The 22,967-nt window shown below is 35.9% G+C and overlaps 1 protein-coding gene across 17 annotated transcripts in view; it reads left to right on the top strand.

Moving 5' to 3' along the window:
- AFTPH (aftiphilin) overlaps positions 1–22,967 on the top strand; it is a 70,322-nt gene that overhangs the window by 29,438 nt on the left and 17,917 nt on the right. For 11 of the 17 annotated variants that reach the window (XR_014081737.1, XR_014081735.1, XR_014081734.1 and 8 more), the window contains exons 2-6: positions 1,298–3,261; positions 15,869–16,020; positions 17,867–17,993; positions 18,408–18,464; positions 21,293–21,415. Coding sequence is in view for 9 of the 17 variants with exons in the window: in XM_081588331.1 (XP_081444457.1) it covers positions 1,330–3,261; positions 15,869–16,020; positions 17,867–17,993; positions 18,408–18,464; positions 21,293–21,415 (2,391 nt within the window). In the remaining 8 variants the exon portion in view is untranslated. Of the gene's footprint in view, positions 1–1,297; positions 3,262–15,868; positions 16,021–17,866; positions 17,994–18,407; positions 18,465–21,292; positions 21,454–22,967 lie in introns of all 17 variants that reach the window. The other 6 variants (XR_014081741.1, XR_014081740.1, XM_081588335.1 and 3 more) reach the window with 3 other exon arrangements.

The following is a 22,967-nucleotide window of genomic DNA, read 5'->3' as shown; positions in this document are numbered from 1 at the left end:
ACATTCTTTCCAGCCAACTCAACCGGAGGAAGGAAAGAACCAGTCAGAATCATAAGACCTAACTCCTTCATCCCGGGACCATGCCTGTGGGATGAGGAGAGGGGATTGGGGCCGTGCCTCCATTTTGTCAGTAATGCCTAACGTGGCTCCCGACAAATTTCGAAATGGAAAGTTATAAAAAAAATTAAACTATGGTATATTCAGGTAATGGAATATTATTCAATACTTTAAGAAAATAAAGTTTTCAAGCCATGAAAAGACATGGAGGAAGAACCTTCAATACGTATTACTGGGTGAAAGAAGCCAATCATACAGTATATACAAGCTACATACTCTGTAATTCTAATTATATAACATTCTGGAAAAAGCAGAACTGTGGAGACAGTAAGAAAATCAGTGGTTGCCAGGGTAGGGGAGAGGGACGGATGAATAGAGTAGGTGGAACACAGGATTTGGGGGACAGTAAAACTATTCTGTGTGATACTGTAATGGTGGATGCGTGTCTTTATGTATTGGTCCAAACTCAGAATGTATAGCACCAAGAATGAACCCTAATATGAACTGTGGACTTTGGGTAATAATGATGTGTCAGTGTAGGTTCATCAGTTGTAACAAATATACCAGTCTGGTAGAAGATGTTCAAAACAGAGGAGACTATGCAAATTAATGGGGTAGGATCCGTGTGGGAAGTTTCTATATCTTCTCAATTCTGCTGTGAAACTAAAGCTTCTCTGAAAAAATAAAAATCTTTAAAAACAGAAAAAATTAACTTGAGTCAGAAATAAACATTGAAAAGCAAGTTGAAGAAAATATTTGCAGCCATTATTAGAGACAGAATTTTCATTTTATTTATAAAGAACCTCCTACAAATCCACAAGGCAAGCCCTAAGTCCCCAGTGAACTAGAAGGAGAGTCTAAGGGAACAAGCAAGTGCCCCAAGAGAGACTCTTACAGATGTACTTTTGTAAGTGTTTATTTGAAATTTTCTGGAATCCTCAGATTCAGTAATGTGCTACCAGTGCTCTTGGAAACATACACTGTAAAAGATGTTTTTGTTTTGTTTTGTTTTTGCCATTATAGCTGTGTAATCTTAACCTAAGATAAAAATAGTTGGGTTTTTTTTTTTAAAAAGTATATAATTTTTAGTTGAAGGATAATTGCTTTACAGAAAAATAGTTTAAAAAATAAAAAGCACAGCACTGTAAATTTACACTGTTTTGAAGTTTCTTTGAGAGAATTCTGAATAACTTTATTGTATGTAATCTGTTCCCTAAAAAGAAATCTTTTTTTTTTTCAGGTGTAAATTAAGTATTTGAAAGCAATTCAACGATGGAGCCAGACATCATTCGAATGTACTCTTCATCCCCACCACCACTAGACAATGGAGCTGAGGATGATGATGATGATGAATTTGGGGAATTTGGTGGGTTTTCTGAAGTTAGCCCTTCTGGTGTAGGGTTTGTTGATTTTGATACACCAGATTACACTCGTCCCAAGGAAGAGTTTGTACCTTCAAACCATTTTATGCCAATTCATGATTTCTCAGAAAATGTAGATAGCCTTACAAGCTTTAAGTCGATTAAAAATAGTAACGATAAGGACATCACTGCTGAACTTTCTTCTCCTGTGAAAGGACAGTCTGATGTTTTACTTTCTACCACCAGCAAAGAAATAATTTCATCTAAAACTTTAGATACTTCCATTGATGGCATAGAAAGTCCACGAGATTTAAATAAAGAAGTGGAGCAGAGACAGAATGTTGGAACACCTGAAAGTTTCTCTCCAGGAGATTTTAGAACTGATCTGAATGTTGTTCATCAGAACAAGCAGTTAGAGAGCTGCAATGGTGAAAAGCCTCCTTGTCTGGAGATTCTAACAAATGGGTTTGCAGTGTTGGAAACTGTAAATCCTCAGGGAACAGATGATCTGGACACTGTAGCTGATTCAAAAGGACGAAAGCCTTTTAGCACTCATAGTACTGAGTATAATTTAGACTATGCACCTAGTCCTGCTGAGGAATTTGCAGATTTTGCCACATTTTCCCAAAAAGATAGGATACAACTAGAAGAAATAGGATGTGCAGTTTTAAATGATGCAGCACTAACCATTCAAGAAAACAATAAAATTAATAGAGTCAATGAACTGAATTCTATGAAAGAAGTGTCTTTGGAGAGAAGCTTTGATGATAAAGAAGACACTGCTAGAAAGGATGAGGTTTGTGTTTCAGAAATAAGCATAGCAAGTGACAGGGGTTTCAGCAGGGGAAAGCAAGACCTTCCCACATTGCAACAAGATGAATTTTTCAATTCAAGTGTTCAGTCAGAGGCTTGGAGTTTGGCAGACCCAGCTGAAAATTCAGAAGCCAGTAGGAGAGAACAATGTAAAGCTGAGGAAAATCTTGATTTATTCACTTCTAAATGTGCTGACCTGTGCATGGTTTCTACTAAAACTTTGGATGCAGACGGTGAAGTTGGTTCTTCCAAAGAAGAAATTATAGAGTTTACTGACTCCCAGAGCCTTAGCTTTGATCCTACAGAAGAAAATGTTTTGGATGATTCTGTGAGTGTAAAAAATGGTGATAGTAGTAATGACTTTGTGACTTGCAACGATACCATTGAGGATGATTTTGGTGACTTTGGCACAGCCAGTGGCACAACTCCACCTTTTGTTACCACTGGTACACAAGATTCAATGAGTGATGTCACTTTTGAAGAGTCCTCAGAGCACTTTCCACATTTGAGTGAACCAGGTGATGACTTTGGAGAATTCGGAGAATCAAACACTGTCTCTTGCCAAGAGGAAATTATATATACTGAGTCAGACCTAAAACAGACTTCTGATAGTTTATCAGAGGGATGCAGTTTGGCAAGAAAACCTACTGGGACAGGCACTGAACCTGTTTCAAAACTGGAGATTGGGCAAGAAGGTGAGTTTGGAGACTTTGATTCTGTGCCAAATATTCAAGATGACTGCAGTGCTTTTCAAGACTCGGATGATTTTGCAGACTTCAGTTCAGCTGGTCCTAGCCAAGTTGTAGATTGGAATGCTTTTGAGGATGGACAGAAAGATAGCTGTTCCTGGGCTGCTTTTGGAGACCAGCAAGCCACTGAATCTCATCATCGAAAGGAAGCCTGGAAGTCACATAGGACAGATGAAAAGATTGATACTCCGGGAACCCCCAAAGTGCACAGTGTCTCGTTAGCAGCTTCCAAAGGAGCAATTGCTGGTGGTCATTTACATGAAACAACCACTTCACTTCAGGTATTTACTGATTTTTCTCTATTTTGTATAACAATGCTGTGGAGATCTCTAATTCAGCTTTTCAAAAAGCATTTTTTAATTGGGTACCTGTTAAAGGAGTCTCTTTATGATACATAATGTTTGCCAGATTTGTAGATTAGTTACATGTTTCACAATCACTTGGTTAACTTTAACGAGACATTCCTATAATAATGCTTGGTAAGATTTTTCTTTATCTGTTTCTGTAATATTTATAGAAATTCAACTTAGTTTTTTGGTAGATACAAATACCACTTATGTAAAAATTCATTAATTAGCTAATGAACTATTCCAGCAAATCCTTCAGTTTCTACCTGAAGAGTGATTTTACAAGGTTAAACTAAGATTCAGAAAATAATCTCTTAATTTTGTCTAGGAAAGACTTTTGATTGCAGACAAGAGCAAGCAGAATTTGAAACCTCAGTCTGTGCTGAAGGCTATAGGGATTTGAAGGTTAGAAAAAGGATTTGAAAAAAGCAGATTTGGGCCTCAGAGTTTAATAGCTAATAAAAGACCTGGGGTGAGGCTGTGAGATAGACCTAGAACAAGAGGGCTTCCCTGGTTGCTCAGATGGTAAAGAATCTACCTGCAATGCAGGAGACCAGTGTTGGATCCCTGGGTTGGAAAGATTCCCTTGGAGAAGGGAATGGCAACCCACTCCAGTATTCTTGCCTGGGAAATCCCAGGGCAGAGGTGTAGTAATGACCTACTACAGTGGGCACAGTAATGACCTACTGTGCCTAGTGGGCTACAGTCCATGGGGTCGCAGAGTAGGACACAACTGAGGGTTAGACTTAGGACAAGAAACAGCCATACCTTGACTTAATGTGACTATTTGCTTATAATTTCTTGCAAATGTATGTTTATGTTTACTCTTTTTAGGAGTTAGCCTTGTCAGGGAGAATATTTTTACCCCTTAGCCTTTGTCCTTTATCTTTTTCTGGTCCAGACTTGCAGAGAAGATTCATTAAGGTTTATTTTGACCTAAAGTAGCTGCTAGAGGTGCAGTATGATATTCAGATTGTTCCGCAGTCCTGAGTTGTACCCTGTGCTACATTTAACCTCTCCTCAACCCTAGGAGTGTAGAAGAGAGCATTTCCTTGAAAATCACTGCTTTTTATTGATATGTGTATTATTACCAAGTGTTAACTTGGTCCATAGGCCTATTTTTAAGATACTGAGAATTAGAATCTATGAACTCTGATTCTTCAGTTATCTTTTGCTAAGCAAACCATTTTCAATTGAAAATATTTCCAAAGTCTGGTTAATTGAAATGGTTATACATCATTGCTTTGATATCTCTAATACATTAAGATATTATAGAAATTATGGTACCACCCATTGGAATGCACAACAAATCACTTTTCATTTGACATTGAGTGTCTGGATAGCTTAATTTGCTAATTCAGTTATTACATGGTTTGGCTAATGTGTATTATTCCTGTTGAGTAATTCATTATTGAATTCATTATTGAGGCAGAAGCTTACAATTTTAAACAAAGAGTGAATTAAGTATATAACGCAAAGCAAAGACTACCGGTTTTTGACCTAATCCTTTCCCTGTTTACTTTCATCTTACTAGAGTATAGGGTGACACTGGTATTGGATGGTCTTTAATTTATAGCCTTAGAACTTTAAACATCATCATTATATAATGAATTTTTAAAGTATAACCACTTAAAAAAGGATTTTTTTTGCAACCTATGAGCTGATTAAAGTTATTTATGTGTAATTTGATAACTGGATATACTAGGAGGAAATAAAGTACATGGGCTTTATGGAATGTTACAGATCTGAGTTCAAATCTTGACTCAGTGTTGTATAAGCATTATGATTTTGGACAAACTGCTTCTGAACTCAGCTGTCTGTAAAAAGGAGATCATATCTATTGCAGCAGACTTTTGTGAAGATAAAAAGACAGTAAATCTTTTAATGAGTGAAAAAAATACACTGAAAAATAAAGAATCTTGTAGTATGATTCTGTTTTGTAACAATAAAACACAAATGGTATAGATATAGCAGGATGCATTGACTTCCTGAGATTTGTCTGATTCCATCCTCAGGCTTTTCTTTTTGCTGAATGGGTTATGCAAAATGAGCAGAACTTGGAGATGGATGTTGGAAAGGAGAAACTGCTGGAAGTGGGGCTAGAAGAGGAATTTGGAAAGGAATTGAGGTTGGGAGATGGAAAGTGACTTTCATCCTTATCCTGCTATTGTGAAGGAGGCTTGTGACCTGTAGTTTCTTCCTTTTTCAGAATCTGCTGGAAATGCACATTAATCTAGTTCTCTTAGAGAGGAATAGATTTACTAATATTTATCTTAAAATCTTTATCCTAACTGCTACCGTGTAATGGGGGACAGCATGTTGGGGGACAGCACAGAAATCCTCACATATTAATGTAAACATTAGGTTTTTTTTTTTATTGTAAGTTGTAAAACTTTGATTGTAGATTGAATCTTACCGAAATACAGCAGTTCTATCCTGAACAGAGTGCCATCAAATTGTACTTTGACAGAATGTTGTGAGAGTCTTTTAGAATTCAGAGCTCAGTTAATGCAATTAAGCAAATACGGGGAACAGTCCATTGTGAAGTCAGACAAATGGTATAGTTGTTATTTCACATTTCTTTTACTTTTCACTATGTATGTGACATTGTCCGGGTCCCTGTTTTTAGTACTTTCCTTTTTTCAGTCTACCAAAGGCATATCTTAACATTTTAGTAAAATATATCTTCCCTAGATTGAGACAATCAATTATTGCAACCTTATTGCAATAATTTGTTACTTAGGGAAGAGTCTAGAAAAAACTCTTTCAAATTTCTACAATGTTGCTAGTCAACCCAATTCTCAGGTATGATTTCATCAAGCCTCAGAGGCCTTGATGTAAAAATCATAATGACCATTTATTGAGAAATATTGTTCCCCCTCAGGGAATATTTTTTTTCTGGGAACCCAGAGTTCAGTTTATTTCATTTTTCTGTTAACATTCTTATAAATTGTAGAGAAAAGCAAATTAGTGATGTCTCTATTGTATGAATTGAAAAAAGGTCAAAACTAGTTTTCACTTTGGGGGCTAAGATTTGAACAAAATGACAATAATAAAAATCTCCTTACTTTGAAAGCAGTGTTTTTTCAAAAGACCATTATGTGTATTGTTTTAACAGTCTTATTTTTTTTGATCGGTTAATGTTCTAGAAAGGAACCTTGATTGAAATAGTCAAGATGCTTTTTCCTAGATATATGGTAAAGACAGTAATGTCATGAACACCGCATTAAACCCTGAGCTTTTGTAAAAATTTTAAAATGTTGCTCTGGGTGTTATTTGAGAATTTAGGTAATTGGGGTAAGTAATCTCTTCATATTAATTGGCTATAGAAAAGGAAGCTATGAATCATTTTCTTTTATTAGCCATCTAATTGATAACACTACTGGGAAAATGTTATTAGAAGAAGATTTATCTTGAGAGCTTTAAAAATTGAGTGTCACAAAAAGGAAAAAGAAGAGAATCACTAATACTTTGGCTTATGTTATTTTGAGATTCAGTTATTGGTTTGCTCAGCAGAGTCAGCATTCTCATAACTGAGAATATTCACCTTCGTTTATTTAATCACCTGCCTGAGGTTTGTGCAGGTTTTCCTTTCTGTTGGTGAACACTTGAACTTATGACTGAAAACATAAGTAAGCAACAAAATAAAGAAATTAAATAGTCAAAAGGTACAACCTTCCAGTTACAAAATAAATCAGTCCTAGAGATATAATGTACAGCATGGTGATCAGTTAGTAGTACTGCGTTTTGTATTTGAAAGTTGCTAAGAGAGTAGTTCTTAAAAGTTCTCATCACAAGAAAAGAAAAATATGTGACTGTGGTGATCATTTTGTGATATATACATTATTGAACTATTCATATGAAACATATAATATTATAAGTCAATAACAGCTCAATTTGAAAAGAAAAAAAGAAATTGAGATTTTAGGCCTTATAGCTCTTTGCTTGCTTGAAGTATTTGGACAGCAATTACTTTTGTTTTATTTCCTTCAGAAAATTTGAAATTCTGGTCTTTAATTCCAAAATAGAAATAACTTTATTAGTATTATGTACAGAAGCAGCAAACCATCTTTTTAGAGCATAAGGAATTGGTTACTCTTCTTATGTAGGTTGAAGTTAGGGATTGATAAGTATACAATTGTAGGTTGTACTTGATATCTTACTTAATATTTAATGATAGTAAGGCATAAGATATCCTCTTAAATGGAAGATCAAATTGCCCAGTGGATTTTATGTTTCTTCCAAACTTCCACTTAAGAACAAGACCTAATGCTATCAATATTAAAACTGTTGACATGATCGACTGCTGTTTGTAAGGAAGAAAGGAAAACTAACTAGAAATATGTTGAAGGAATTTAGAAATTACCTTAAAAAATCAAAATACTTTAAAGGAGGTGTGCCTTTGTCTGGCCTAAGAGCCAGTTCCTAGGATCTTTGGTGCTGGTATTATACACTCCTTTGAACTTTGAATGAGAGTTTCAATACACAGTCTCTATACCCCATTATAGTCATTTATACAAAACAGAGGTGTATTAGTCAAAGGTTCTCCAGAGAAATAGAACCAGGAAGTTGGGTGGATAGATGTATGCATGCATGGAGAGACAGGCTGACCAATTTTTTATAAGGAATTGGCTCATGCAGTTATGGAGGTGATCATGGATAATCCTAAAATCTACAATCCGAAAACTGTCTTCAGTTGATTGAAGGCCATCCATATTAAGGAAGACAATCTGCTTTACTTAGTCTGCCAATTCAAATGTTAATCTCATCCAGCAACACCCTCACAGATATATCTAGAATAATGTTTGACCAAATATCTGGGCACCTCTTGGCCCTGTCAAGTTGATGCATAAATTAGCCATCACAAGAGGGAATACCATATGTCCATATATAGCTTTCAGGATTTTTGGAAGACCTATAACCTGTTTGTAACTGAGCCATATCAGCTGAGAAGCTTTGCATTAGATAGTATGACTTACTTGCATCAGTGAATAAAGTGAAATGATTGCTTGTATAGCTGAGGGCTTTCTTCCTCCAAACCTAGACATGGAGATAGGACAGAACTGGGAATGAGTATAATTCAGGCTTAGTGCTTTGCCCTCATTGATGAATTAAAACATTTGGTAATCATTTTTGCTTTCCCAGAAATCCTGTATGGGTTGAAGAAAATAAAATATAGAGACATTCAAGGTAATAAAGACCCTAATAGGTCTTTCCTAATAGAAAAACAAATATATGAGAAATGAGAAAATTGGGAAAGATAGAGAAATCCTATAAAAGCCAGTGGACCTTTGGAAAGTAGTATAGCCATGACCACATATGATTTTTGTGAGCCCCTTCCCCATAAATTCTGTTTTATAACTTGGTATAAAAATGAGTATGCTAATATTAACTATTAAAATGTTCTCATGAACCCTTAAAATTACTGTGGATCCAGGCCCTGTGCCTACTGCAGAAGTTGGTCCTGGTTATAATACAGTACAGTTCAGTTGCTCAGTCGTGTCTGACTCTTTGTGACCCCATAGACTGCAGCACGCCAGGCTTCCCTGTTCATCACCAACTCCCGGAGCTTCCTCAAACTCATGTTCACTGAATCAGTGATGCCATCCAACCATCTCATTTTCTGTCGTCCCCTTCTCCTCCTGCCTTCAGTCTTTCCCAGCATCAAGGTCTTTTCCAATGAGTCAGTTCTTCGCATCAGGAGTTTCAGCTTCAGCATCAGTCCTTCCAATGAATATTCAGGACGCAATTCCTTTAGGATTGACTGGTTTTATCTCCTTGCAGTCCGAGGGACTCTCAAGAGTCTTCTCCAACACTACATTTCAGAAGCATCAATTCTTCAGCACTCAGCTTTCTTTATAGTCCCAACTCTCACATACATGACTACTGGAAATACCATAGATTTGACTGTACGGATTTGTTGGTAAAGTAATGTCTCTGCTTTTTAATATGCTGTCTAGGTCAGTCATAGCTTTTCTTCCAAGGAGCAAGTGTGTTTTAATTTTATGGCTGCAGTCATCATCTGCAGTGATTTTGGAGCCCAAAAAATAAAGTCTGTCACTGTTTCCATTGTTTACCGATCTGTTTGCCATGATGTGAAATACATTGTTGATACCTAAAAATTAAGGCTCTGGAGTCACCCTCCTAGATTCAGATCCAGGTTCAGCACTGACTTGGCATTAGCTACTTTCCTGAACCTGAGATGTAGAGAACAGTAATAGGACTTACTTCAAAACTCTCATTATAAAGATAAAATGAAATTGTGCATGTGAACGTGCTTAGCACAGTGTCTTGCACATAACAAGTGTTCAATAAATGTTAGCTGTTAGTGAATACTCTCAGAAATGCATTTCTTAAAAATGGCCTTTAAAGGTGCAAGAAACAATGTTGCCAACTGTTTTGGTGAATAGCAAAAGGTAATAGGCAAATGAAAATTTGTGTAGGATACCCCTAGTTGGCCTATATACTCATCTATCAGACTATCTTGAGAGTGAAACTGCTGCTTCAGGCTAGTTTCCCTTTTCAGAATAGTTTTGACAAGTAGGAATTCTTCTGAGCACAAATGCACTTCTCTGTAAGAAGCAGACCTTCTCCTTTGGCTTCCTAGCGCTGGACACAACAGAGAAAATAAAAAGGGAGCCTGGTACTTGCCTGGAAGAGCATTTGACTTTCAACCCTGCATTTGTCAGAGCCCAAGTTTCTTTAAAGGTTTAATGGCCAGATGCGCTGCTGTTTGCAGGCTGGAATTTGATATATATTTGAGCTGACAAACATGGCTCAGTCACCAGTTTCCTAATTCTAAATTCAAGCAAGAACTGATGGTTATTTTTCCTCTTTGAAGTTGAAGGCATTTGAAATTCAAGTAACTGGAGTGGGTAGTGTTTTATTTAGTTGCTATTTAGTTACTGTTATAACCTCAGCTAAATATTTAATATGCTAAATGTGTGTGTACTTTTTTTTGTTACCATCACATTGATTAGGAGTGCAACACTGACTCTTCAGTAAAAATTTACAGTTTACTTTGTTAGAAACTAAATTGTAGTGTTAGATGAATAATTTGCTCATGTATAGTAGACTAAATCAAAGTTTAAAAAATATTTCACTTTATTGACTTTAAGGCTGTTGCACGTATTAAATTACCTTAGCTGGCAGTGTTGAGGGGAAAATTGCATATATTTAAAAATAATTAAAATTATTTAATAATCTTGAAGACAAAAACCTGAAACCTTTAGCAGTACCAATCTTGCTCAAAATAACAGTGAGTTTTTTAAAATTTAGTGTCTGATTACAGTGTTTTAGCTTAAAAAACTGGGAATAGAACTGCCATATGACCCAGCAATCCCACTGCTGGGCATATACACCGAGGAAACCAGAATTGAAAGAAAATCTGTTTTTTTGTTGTTGTTTTTTACGAATTTTATCTGCCTTATCACAGGACAAGCTATTCTTGTGGTAGGTTAGTTTCTCTTCTTCTGGCATTAATGTTATATTCTTATACCTCTTCTACTTACTAAGTTATTTGGACTATGTTCCATCACATCTTTGAACTTGATTGTGCTTCTTGGGAAGTAAAGCACTTAGCACACCTAACGTGTGGTTTACACTCCTTGTATTTCATAATATGATCAAGATTTAAGTCACAAATGCCAACTAGCAACCAAAATGTTCACCAATTTTCAAAATTTTAAATCCCCAAGAAGTAGCAGTAACACGTTCTGTTTATATAAGCAGCTCTTAATGACAGATATTTTTACTTAGGTACTTATCTCCTAACTTGATAGGAAGAACTTGGGGAGGACGCAAAATATTTGATTATTTAATTTCTTGTTACAATATGGTAGAAATTGATATAAATTGAGACAAGTATTTTAATCGTGATATAGAATGTTAAATAGTGGTAGAGAAATAGCCTTAGTGAGATTTGAACCTAGTTTTGACATTTATTTTACTCCTTGGCATGTCGTTTTGTCTGTATGTGTCATCTGTATAACAACAGTAGTCATAAAAGCTATCACTTCTTGAGCACACACTGAGTGTCAAACATTCATTCCTCTAATTTATTATTCACCCTGTGAGGTAGGCCCTGATGGCTTCCATTTATAAACTCTGAAACTGAGTCTCAGCCCCTTGGGTCCACAGTCCTCTACTGAAGTATTGTAATTACATCAGCCATTTACTTACTGGAATTAACTAGTAGTAAATGAAATTTGGCATTGTTTATTACCATGAACAAGATGTAGCCCTTTTAGCATCAAACTGGTCTTGTGGATAGTTAAAACAATATACTTTAAAAAATAATGATATTATTTATATGTGGAATCTAGAATATGATACAAAAGAACCTATCTACAAAACAGAAACAGACTCATAGAAAACAGACTTCTGGCTGCCAAGAGGGAGGGAGGGAGAGGTATGGACTGTGAGTTTGGGGTTGGTAGATGCAAACTATTTACATTTAAAATGGATAAACAACAAGGTCCTAATGTATAGTGCAGGGAACTATACTGAACATCCTGTGATAAACCATAATGGAAAAGAATATTTTTTAAAAATGCATATATGTGTATACCTGAGTCACTTTGTTGTAAGTCAGATTGGCACAACATTGTAAATCAACTGTACTTTAATATACAATTTTTTAAATTAAAAAAGTAAAATGTCAGGAAATTTAATTTTAATCAAAATCTTTGTTAAGTCTGTTAGCTGCTTTCTTGTTGAACTGTTAAAGAGTTCCTCCTTATGGTGGGTGGTACTGTTCAGTTAGTGGATTCTGGTTATTTGAATCTTCATTTTAAATTTTTGGCTCTACCTCAGGGATCAGCAAACTATGGCCTAGGAAACAAATCTGTCCTGCTGCCTGTTTTAGTAAATAAAGTTTCATTGCAACTGCTGCTGCTGCTCAGTCGCTTCAGTCGTGTCCGACTCTGTGCGACCCCATAGACGGCAGCCCACCAGGCTCCACCGTCCCTGGGATTCTCCAGGCAAGAACACTGGAGTGGGTTGCCATTTCCTTCTCCAGTGCATGAAAGGGAAAAGTGAAAGTGAAGTTGCTCAGTCGTGTCTGACTCTTAGCGACCCCATGGACTGCAGCCTACCAGGCTCCTCCGTCCATGGGATTTGCAACACACCCACACTTATTTGTTTATGGATGCCCTGCAATAGAAAATATATTCACTGTCTGGCTCTACAGAGAAAAAAATCTGCCAACTTCTGCTCTACCTCATTCAACAAAAAGATTTGAAGCAATTGACTTGTCATATCTAATCCTAAAGTCATATGGAACTTTCCTTTAAAATTTCCATGTAAATTCTTTATGAAAAAAGGTTGGGGAAGAAGTTTAAAGCAAAGTTTAAAAGTGGTTAGGTTTAAATAACATTCTGTTTCTTCAATACATTCCACTGATGTGAGGATTTGCTCACTAGTATACCTAAGACCCTGGTGACTCAGTTGGTAAAGAATCTGCCTGCAATGCAGGAGACCTGGCTTTGATCCCTGGATCAGCAAGATCCCCTGGAAAAGGGAATTGCTACCCACTCCAGTATTCTTACCTGGAGATTTCCATGGGCAGTCCATGGGATCATAAAAGAGTCAGACACGACTGAACGACTAACACTTTCCTACGTAAGACCTGGTAGTTACATTTAATGATTGATCAAAATGATTAAATATGGTTTGAAATCCTTTCTTTCATCCCTAGAGAGATATATATTTTTTCTATCCCATTAAATGGATAACAACGAGGATACAAGAAGATTCTGTTTTAATTTACAGAGAAATAAAATTTGGTCATGTGTGAGTTTTTTGTTTACCTTCCCTGCCCAGGAGGAGCCAGTGCTTATTATGTTTCCAATTAGATGGTTACCTGATCCCTTTAAAAGTAATGTCTGTCCATTCCCTCTGTTGAAGCAAGTAAGTATGGGTCCCCTTGATGCACTCAAGTTTCATAAGCCTTGGGATCTTGAGTCTACTCTTTACTGTAGGTTTCGTAATTGATACTGAGAACCTTTTCCCATATCACACACATGAATATAATGAAGGTGTTAGACTAACTTTTGTAGAGATAGCAAAAGAGTACCCTGAGACTAATTACGTAGCATTAAGTTTTTTGCTCTGATAACAACTTTCAAAAGAGATTTTGCTTTGGAAAATAGGTGTGTGAAAGTTTTTCCTTTTGTTTTTCATCTTCTTGTTTGCTGACTACACTAAACAACAGAAATCAAGCATTAACTTGTTTTTGTTACTTGGCAGAAAGTACCATCATTTTGTGGCATTTTTCTTGTACAGTGGGTGGCATTTCAGTGGTACATTTAATCTTGCAGTAAGCTTTAACCTAACATTTTGTATTCCTGGTTGGTGTTTTAAGTAGTAAGGTGAGCTAAGTTGAAAATATTTTACATGTATCTGAAATAAAGTTAGGAAAGTGGGAATAAATGTTCTTGTAGGTTGCACATGCAGATGAAACCTACTAGTATCCCTAAAATCTAAGTTAGTCTAAATCTAACAAGTTTCAATCAATAAAAGTACTCCGAAATGCCAATGTTCTCAGAGAAAATACTCTAGGGAGTATGCAGGCTTTGCTTGGAGGAAAGATAGTGTACTATTCAAAACCCCAAATATACACACCATAGAAGAGTAGAGAAATAGAATATCTAAAAGATAACACAGATCATCAAAATGACAAATGAGCTGTTAAATTTCGTAGTCATAACAAACATTCTTCCCTCCTTTGTTCTATTAGCAGCAGAGATATTTCTGAAAGGTTTTCACAACAAGGTCATACCATATAGCACTGGGGACTATATTCAATATTCTGTGACAAACCATAATAGAAAACGATATGGAAAAGTATGCATGTGTGTATATATACATAATATGTATCTATAACTGAGTCACTTTGCTGTACAGAAGATATTAACATATAAATCAACTAGCACAAGCTGGAATCAAGATTGCCAGAAGAAATATCAATAACCTCAGATATGCATATGATGCCACCCTTATGGCAGAAAGTGAAGAAGAACTAAAGAGCCTCTTGATGAAAGAGGAGAGTGAAAAAGTTGGCTTAAAGCTCAACATTCAGAAAACTAAGATCATGGCATCCAGTCCCATCACTTGATGGCAAATAGATGGGAAAACAGTGGCTGACTTTATTTTTTTGGGCTCCAAAATCACTGCAGATGGTGATTGCTGCCATGAAGTTAAAAGACGCTTACTCCCTGGAAAGAAAGTTATGGCCAACCTAGACAGCATATTAAAAAGCAGAGACATTACTTTGTCAACAAAGGTCCATCTAGTCAAGGCTATGGTTTTTCCAGTCGTCATGTATGGATGTGAGAGTTGGATTATAAAGAAAGGTGAGCTCCAAAGAATTGATGCTTTTGAACTATGGTGTTGGAGAAGACTCTTGAGAGTCCCTTGGACTGCAAGGAGATCCAACCAGTCCATCCTAAAGGAAATCAGTCCTGGGTGTTCATTGGAAGGACTGATGTTGATGCTGAAACTCCAGTACTTTGGCCACCTGATGCGAAGAGCTGACTCATTTGAAAAGAGCCTGGTGCTGGGAAAGATTGAGGGCAGGAGGAGAAGGGGACGGCAGAGGATGATGGTTGGATGGCATCACTGACTCAATGGACATGGGTTTGGGTAAACTCCGGGAGTTGGTGATGGACAGGGAGGCCTGGCGTGGTGCGGTTCATGGGGTCGCAAAGAGTTGGACACGACTGAGCGACTGAACTGATAAATAACTATATAAAAATTTTTTTACTTTAAAAATTAAAAATATTTTCAAAATTCAAGTGTTCATGTTTAGGTTCTGTTCAACTATTATATAATAGCATAATGCTTCTTGCCAGTATCCAGTCTTATTGTTCTAAATAGAGAGTATGTGAGTGGTAGTAAGAAACACCCCAGTGTAGTGGAAAGAATATGAATGTTGTCTGGGTTTTTTGGTTTGTTTTTGCTTGGGAAGATAATTCAAACTTTGATTGCTTTCTCACTGTATAATGGGGTAATAATTTCTTCTTTGTAGAATTTTGTAGCCAATTAAATAAGGTTATGTTTGTAAAGTGACAGGCATAATGCTTGGTGTGTAACTACATTTATTTGTCACCATTGTATCACCACAATTATTTAAAAGTTACTATGAGTAGTTATCTTCCCTGGTGGCTCAGACAGTAAAGCGTTTGCCTACAATGCAGGTAGACCCGAGTTCAATCCCTGGGTTGGGAAGATCCCCTGGAGAAGAAAATGGAAACCTGCTGCAGTACTCTTGCCTGGAAAATCCCATGGATGGAGGAGCCTGGCAGGCTTCAGTCCATGGGGTCGCAAAGAGTCTGACACGACTGAGCGACTTCACTTTCTTTCTTTATGAGTAGTTACGCTTCTTTCACTTGGTGCTTCCTGTATCTGTCTAGTAGTTCCTCCACACCTTAGCAGTGGGCAGAATATCGGTCTGTGGGTGTGTGTGTATATTTAATGATAAAGCTGTGACTGTTAAAATTATGAAAGTGAAAATAAACTTTTTGGGGGTGTTTTGATGCAGACAGCTTTACTAAACCGCCTGGAGCGAATTTTCGAAGCATGTTTTCCTTCCGTATTTGTCACTGATACTGAAGAAGAAGTTACTTCCCTGAAGCACTTGCTGGAAACAAGCACCCTGCCAATAAAAACTAGAGAGGCCTCAGTGGAAAGTGGGTGAGTAGTAGACACTTTTTAGGTCTACTTGTATGTGTGTTAGTTTGACTGTTCTAATTTATTATAAGGTTATCTAAGGTTATCTTAAACTGTTAAGGTTCTAAAACATTAACTTGTTTAATAAAAAATCGCATTGTGCCTAAAGATGTAGGTAAAAAATCTCTCTACCTCTCCACTTTTGAGCTTTTTTTAAAAAAATTTCTAAAGCACTATTCTATTCAGTCAAATTTTTATATATTATTTTTTTTTCCTAGGTTGATAGATGAGAATTTAGATCTTACATCTGCTGTTTTCCTTCCTTCATCTTCCCAATACACTTATGTCATAGTTTTTGGTTAAATTGTTATTTGGTATTTTCATTATTATGATCATGTAAATAGTGTTCAAAGCTAAGCCACTATTTCTTTTATAGTACACTTTTTTCCTGGATTTAATGATTTCCTCTTTTTTTTTTTTTTAACTCGCTAAATCTGTCCCTACCCTCCAATAGCCTGTGAATAGTTTTACTTGTGATAAGACCTGTCAAACTGGCCAATCCATTTTTTACCTGGAGTCTTCCATCTTCCAGTTCCTTCCAATCTGGAATAGATCAGTCTAGGCCTCCTATCACATGCTGTCTTGGGACTTCCCTTCAGTTAAATCCCATTTTGGTGAAGCACATCCTCTAATAGCCTCCTTGAGGGGAAGGTGGGGGGCGGGGAAGAAAAGGTTCCCAGGAGGTAAAATTTTACTTTATTCTACCCACACTTCACATTTATAATTTAGAGTCTTTCATTGCTGGTATTTTGATGTTTTACAATGAAGTATCTTGGTGTGGGTCTTTTTTCATTCATCTGACTGAGTACTAGGCACAACCTTTCCATCAGGAAGCTTCTGTTCATCATTGAGCAGTTGTCTTACAGTGCCAGCTACCTTCCCTCCTATGCCTCTGTTTTCTTTCTGGAACTGCTGTTAATTTTTAGATGTTAGAGGGTCTAGATTGACTTTCTAATTTTAATTTCAAAGTTATTCCTAGATGCTTCTCTTACATTTCATTACTCACCACCTCTGGAGGCAGTATTTCTTAATTTCATTTAAGATGAATATTATTTTTGCTTCTTGACTTTTGTTTTGGGGTGATTTCTGAGAATAACAGGAGATAAAAAGATTGATGTTTTGCCATCTTTAAACCATTTAGATATGTTTTTTAAAAATATGCTAGCTGTACGGACAGTTCATACTCTTAGACCCAAGAGATTCATTCTAAGGAAATAACAGAATTCTACAGTAACACACTGTAAACTACAGGAAGATATTCTTGCCTTACTAGCAATAGGAGCCAACAGTAAAAACAACTTAATTAAAACTATAGGATTGTGGCTAAATAAATGATGATGCATCTGTCTAATAGGACATAATAAACCATTGAAAAAGGTACATATGTAGATAAGGAAATGCTTAAAGTCTGAAAAAAGAATACAGAATTTTATGTATCCTGTGATTCCAACTGTGTGTGTGTGGGTCAAGACTCAAGGAGAAAACATTAAATAGCTCTAGTAAGATGGTAAAGTGCTCAGTGATTTCTACTCTCCTTTTAAATGCTTTTGTTTTAAAATTAAATAAGAATAACATGCAGGCTAAATTTTTGCTTGATTGTTTCAGATGAGTTTAACTTAGTTGCTTTCCTAATGACTAAATGTTGGCTCTTGATTTCATTCAGGTAATAGGTATATATATATATACTCATGTTAGACACAAGATTAATTAGAATGTATAATATTTTATAGTCACTTTAAAAGTAGAAGTCATGGTGAAAGCTACTGAGTAACCCATTTTTGGTGGCTTCATTGTGTTGTGACCTTTGCAGGGAACTGCTGGATGTGTGGACCGAACTACAGGACGTCCATGATGCACATGGCTTGAGATATCAGTGGGGTGGCTCCCATAGCAACAAGAAACTTTTATGCTCCCTGGGAATAGACACCCGGAACATTGTAAGTTTATTAGTACCTTAGAAAATCCTTTGATGAACTTATGATGTTTTTAAATTCTTTCAGACCTCTGTACAAATTATGATAAACTAGTTTCTCAGAAAAATAGATACTCATTTGTTTAAATGTTCATTTATTTTAAATATGCCAACTTCTAAGTGTAAATCTATCTAGATTTTTCTCTGAAATTTCTTATCTTTAGAAAAAGATATTTTAGTGTTTTTCCTTAACTATGAGATGAAGGAATTGGGCTAGGAGATCAAAACTATAATCCCATAAGGGCAATTTAACAATTTCTTCAATTTTTCACTCATAGTGTATATAATAAAGCATTACAAGAGTATTTTGGAAACTGTTTCATTGTATGACAAGTCCTTCTCTAAATATATATTCCTTCTCTCTAACATACATATGTAGCTCTTCACGGGCAATAAGAAGCAACCTGTTATAGTGCCCATGTATGCAGCAGGATTGGTAAGTACAATGATGCTTTTGCATGTATTTATTATTGTTGCATTTATTCTGTAAAATCATCTTACATAGCATGACATGGAAAGTGTATTTTAAGGTATGGTATGGGACCATTAAGAGAATAAATACAATAATATCCTTTTTTGATCTCAAATCCCTTCAAGTCTTGATCTGAGGACATTTTTCTGTATTTTATTTATTACAGACACTTTTAGTACTATTAGTGTTTATAACTTTTGTAAAATTCACTTTTGGAAGTCTCTCTCTTTTAATTTGCTTTTGAAAAGAAGAAACTGAAGTATCTGAAGCCTTAGATATCATTTGTTTAAATGCATTTCTGATTATTTTTAAATAATGCAATGTTGAAGCCATGGATATATACAAAAGGTTGGAGATAGCAAATTATAACAAATGAAAATGAACCAGGACCCATAATTGGTCCTTAGTTTTTCCATTAATGTTTTAAACATGTTAAATTTTGTTTTTTCAGATATACCAGGTAGTCCAGGAAAACTGAGGAATTTTCATTCTGTACCTTATCAAGACTCAGTCACATTTTAAAGTTTGATGTGTTTGTGGTTTTTGGCATGTCTTTGAGTTATTGGTGCATAAAAATGTCCTGTCTACTAAACTAAAAATATTTAAAAATTTTTTCACCAATAACTTGAAAATAAGGAAAAAAATACTATGTTTAAGAAACAACGACAAAAAAACCAAAACCCTTTATATGCATGTGAAAATGAATTTGCTGTGGAACTTGACCTTATTTTAATCTGCAAACTTCTCTATGAATAAGCTCTAATTATTTTTACTGAATTGAAATTTTGCTTTGTTTTGTTTTTGGTGGTTTGTTTTGTGAGATTGGACAAAAGCTTCTTTGAGCTTTTTTTAAAAATCAATTTCTGCTCCTTTGTGAATGGTTATCTTGTATTTTCAAAACACCTTGATCATCCCTGCTTTCTTTTATGTTGTAGATAAATATAGTCCATAATGTTTCTTTAACTTTCTGGTTATTTGGATCTCTTTTTCAAGAAATAGCTTTCTAGAGATTGTTGGTGGTGTTATTGTCACATTCTGAATAGGAAGTAGGAATTTAATTTGTGGGCTCTTTCATTCTGCATGTTGGGGACAGTAACCTATTTAATGCTTCTGTGTTAGACTGAGCACATTAGCCAATTTTTTTGTTTTATGAAGAGTTCAAGACTCATATCTATGCCTTTTTTCCCCTCTCTTAATTACAACCTTTTATTAGTAATATAGTTTTACCATTTTTGTAAGCTTTTAATACCAAAGTTGTTTTAGTGAATATATCACCTCCTCCTCCCTCTTTTTGATGCCTTACATTTAGAAGCATTCTTTTTCATATCTGGGTTATCTGATTTCAAATTTTAATGATACCTGAATTTTTTCCATAGTGGTTTACACACATGAGATGTTCAATATCTTTTGATCTCGTCTGGAGGAATAGTACCTGAAGTAGTCATTTAAGTCACTGGTTCTGAGACTTTGATGTGCATTAGAATTGCTTGGAAGACAACAACACAGAATTCTGGGTACCACCTCCATAGTTTCTTATTCAGTAGGTCTAGGGTAGGAGAAGTTCCCAGATGATAGAGGAGCTACTGATGGGGACCGCTTTGAGAACCACTGGTTTTAGGAGGAGTTCACATTAGAAAAGTTGGCTAAGACTAGTAATCGTTTACCAAACGCATGGAGTCTTTCTAGAAGGGCACACGTCTTTATAATGTATATGACATTGAATTAGACCATGAATTTATTTTCATTTTTCAAGATGCTGGATTAAAGCCTTTCACACGTACTGTTGTTAAGAACTATTGATATATATGTAAATTATATATTTTAGCTTATGCTCAATTTTATGAAAGTAGGGGGATTCTCCTGAAAGCTTTGTTTTGAGAAATGTATAGATTCTAACTGTAAAATTGTTAGACTTAGCAGCTTCCCCGCCCCGCTCTCCCTCCGCCCAGTAAAAGTAGACTTTTATCTGATTGATAACTATTCAAGAGCTTGTCAAGTTATTATTCTAAAATTTGAAAAGCTTGGGCCTTCTTTCATGCCAGTAACCTGGCATGAAAATAACACATTATTTTTAGTGTTTGGTAGAACACAGATACAAAGTGCTGATTTTTTTTTTTTTCTTCTTTGTTTCTACACCCATCTTGAATGTCTTTCTCTCTTACTGAAAGTGTGTTAGATTCGTAACATGCCTAGTGGAACATATAAGATGGTTTCCCCTCTGAAATGACTGTGCCTCTGCTTTGCCAGTCCAAAGAACTAAGGCTCCCATCCTGTAGTGAGCAAGGATCAGACACTAAATTCACATTGTAGCATATGGATGTCATCACACTATATGGTGTGTTTAGAATCCACTCCCACCTCTCCAAGTACCACCGTGGTGTAATGTGTATGAAGAGTGCCCTTTCCTGCAGTTTTACGTCTGAAACATCAGAACAGTATTGGATTCTCAGGACATGGATGTAATATACTGTTTTGCTTGCCACTTCCCCTCCCCCACCATTCTATGCGTTTGTACATTTGTGTGACAGTATAACTAGGCACTCTAAAGCAAATCCAGTTTAAATTTACAAGGTCTTATTTCAAAAAGTTTGGATTACAAAGGTATTATTATGAAATATTTCCCATTAGAGTGCTGTAAGATTTTCACTAAACAAAATTTAAGACTAGTTCCCATTTTGTCTTCAGTATTTTCCAAATGACCTGTTTTCTTTCTGCTTTCTGCTAGATTAACTTTCTTGTGAAGTTTATGGCCTGATCCTTCCCCCAACTAATAGCTAATATGCCTTTTTCAGGGTATGTTAGAGCCCACCAAGGAACCACTGAAACCACTATCTGCTGCAGAAAAAATTGCTTCCATCGGTCAGACCACCACTATGTCACCAGAAATGAACACATGTACATCTGACCAATTCCAGGTAAAAATATCTGGATGTATGTAGATACATTTATGCATGTATATACACATATGTCCACACACATTGTTGTTTCCCTTAATATATATAACTTTTCATTTTTTAAATATTTAAAAAATTTAGTTTCATGATAGATGTGGTTTCAGTTCTTATTAACATCCTTTGAAATACAATGAGAAAATTCTCTTTAATTTTAAAAAGTAGAAAAGACAGTTTGAGAACTGGCTGGTGATGGGTAAGTCCTTTAAACCTATCTAGGCCTTAGTCTTTTTATTTATAAAATAAGAACTTTGAAGGAAGCAAAAAATCGCTTACAGCTGGTACATTGTATGATCATTATTACTGAGACATAAATCTGGTAAGTGCTGGATTTTCAAAAAAAGAAAACATTGCATTTATACCAGCTCTTCAAGTATGCCATTATTTGTTTTTCCTGAAGCTTGCAAATATTTTATAAAGTTATAAAATTTAGGTGTGTTATTACATCAATAACTATTGTTTTAAGAGTTTGAATAAATCTATTAAGTTGAAAATGATACAGCCTTTAACAAAATTTTGTATGGATTAAGAAAAAAAGAAGGCTCTCTTACCCTTCTTACCCTTTACTTCTTTGGCACATTTAAGCACAGATCATATTTCAGTCAAATATATTTAATATTAAAGCCTTTCCTCTCACTTTTTTCCGGGGCTAACATAGCCTCTTTGGTTTGCTTACTTTTTTGACATCAGGTTAGCAACTGACTTGGTGCAGGTTAAAATTATTTTTTAAAATATTAATGTTCTTAATGAACATTACCATTTCTAAAATATATTCTTGCTGTGTTTGTCATTTCTTAACCTTAAATATCATCACTAATTATGTCTAACACAAAAATGCATGTTTGGACACCCTTTCCCAAGATGTGTTCCACTGAACACTAATCCCCAGAATTGCTTCACTAAAGAAGGGTTCCATAGTGAAGTGAGTTTGGGAAATATTTCATATCAAACCCTAAACAACCCTTGGAGGTTCACAACACATACATTAAGGACTCTGAAAAATCCTGCAGTGAATAACCCTATTTAATTTTATTTCATTTCTCAAATTTACTTGGGCATAGAACCCTGTTCTGTAGGGATCAGGGAAGAAGAGTTTATAACACCTGTAGAACTAGTGTTTTGAAGAACATACTTTGGCAAATGATTTTGTAAAGCAGGGTCCTGCCTTTTTAGGTGTGTTTCAAGAAACATGTGATATTACTGCCGTGTACCACTGTGGTTTATACTTGAGCTTAGCTTCAGTGTCTCTCTGAAACCAGTTTATTACTGTCACTGAATCTGTGGGCATGGAGACCTAACGCTTAAAATACCCGGCCTTATTGATTGGGCAACAGGCAAGGTGCCTGGGCAAACTGTCTCAGCAGGCTGACTCTGTCCTCAGCGCTCCTCCCTTCATCGGCTGCGTATCGATCGCCCTCTGGCTGTCAGCTCTCCTCACGCCGTGTCTGTGCAGAGTCCACAATTAAGCGCGTTCTCACTGCTGCCTCAGTCAGCATTCTTATTCCTGCAGTGCTAG

This window comes from Giraffa tippelskirchi, chromosome 4 (genome assembly GCF_054371585.1).
Source record: "Giraffa tippelskirchi isolate mGirTip1 chromosome 4, T2T-mGirTip1v1.2.pri, whole genome shotgun sequence".
NCBI classification, from domain to species: domain Eukaryota; kingdom Metazoa; phylum Chordata; class Mammalia; order Artiodactyla; family Giraffidae; genus Giraffa; species Giraffa tippelskirchi.
The sequence above is the reverse complement of the archived record's forward strand: the minus strand, read 5'-3'. Positions and strand labels throughout refer to the sequence as shown.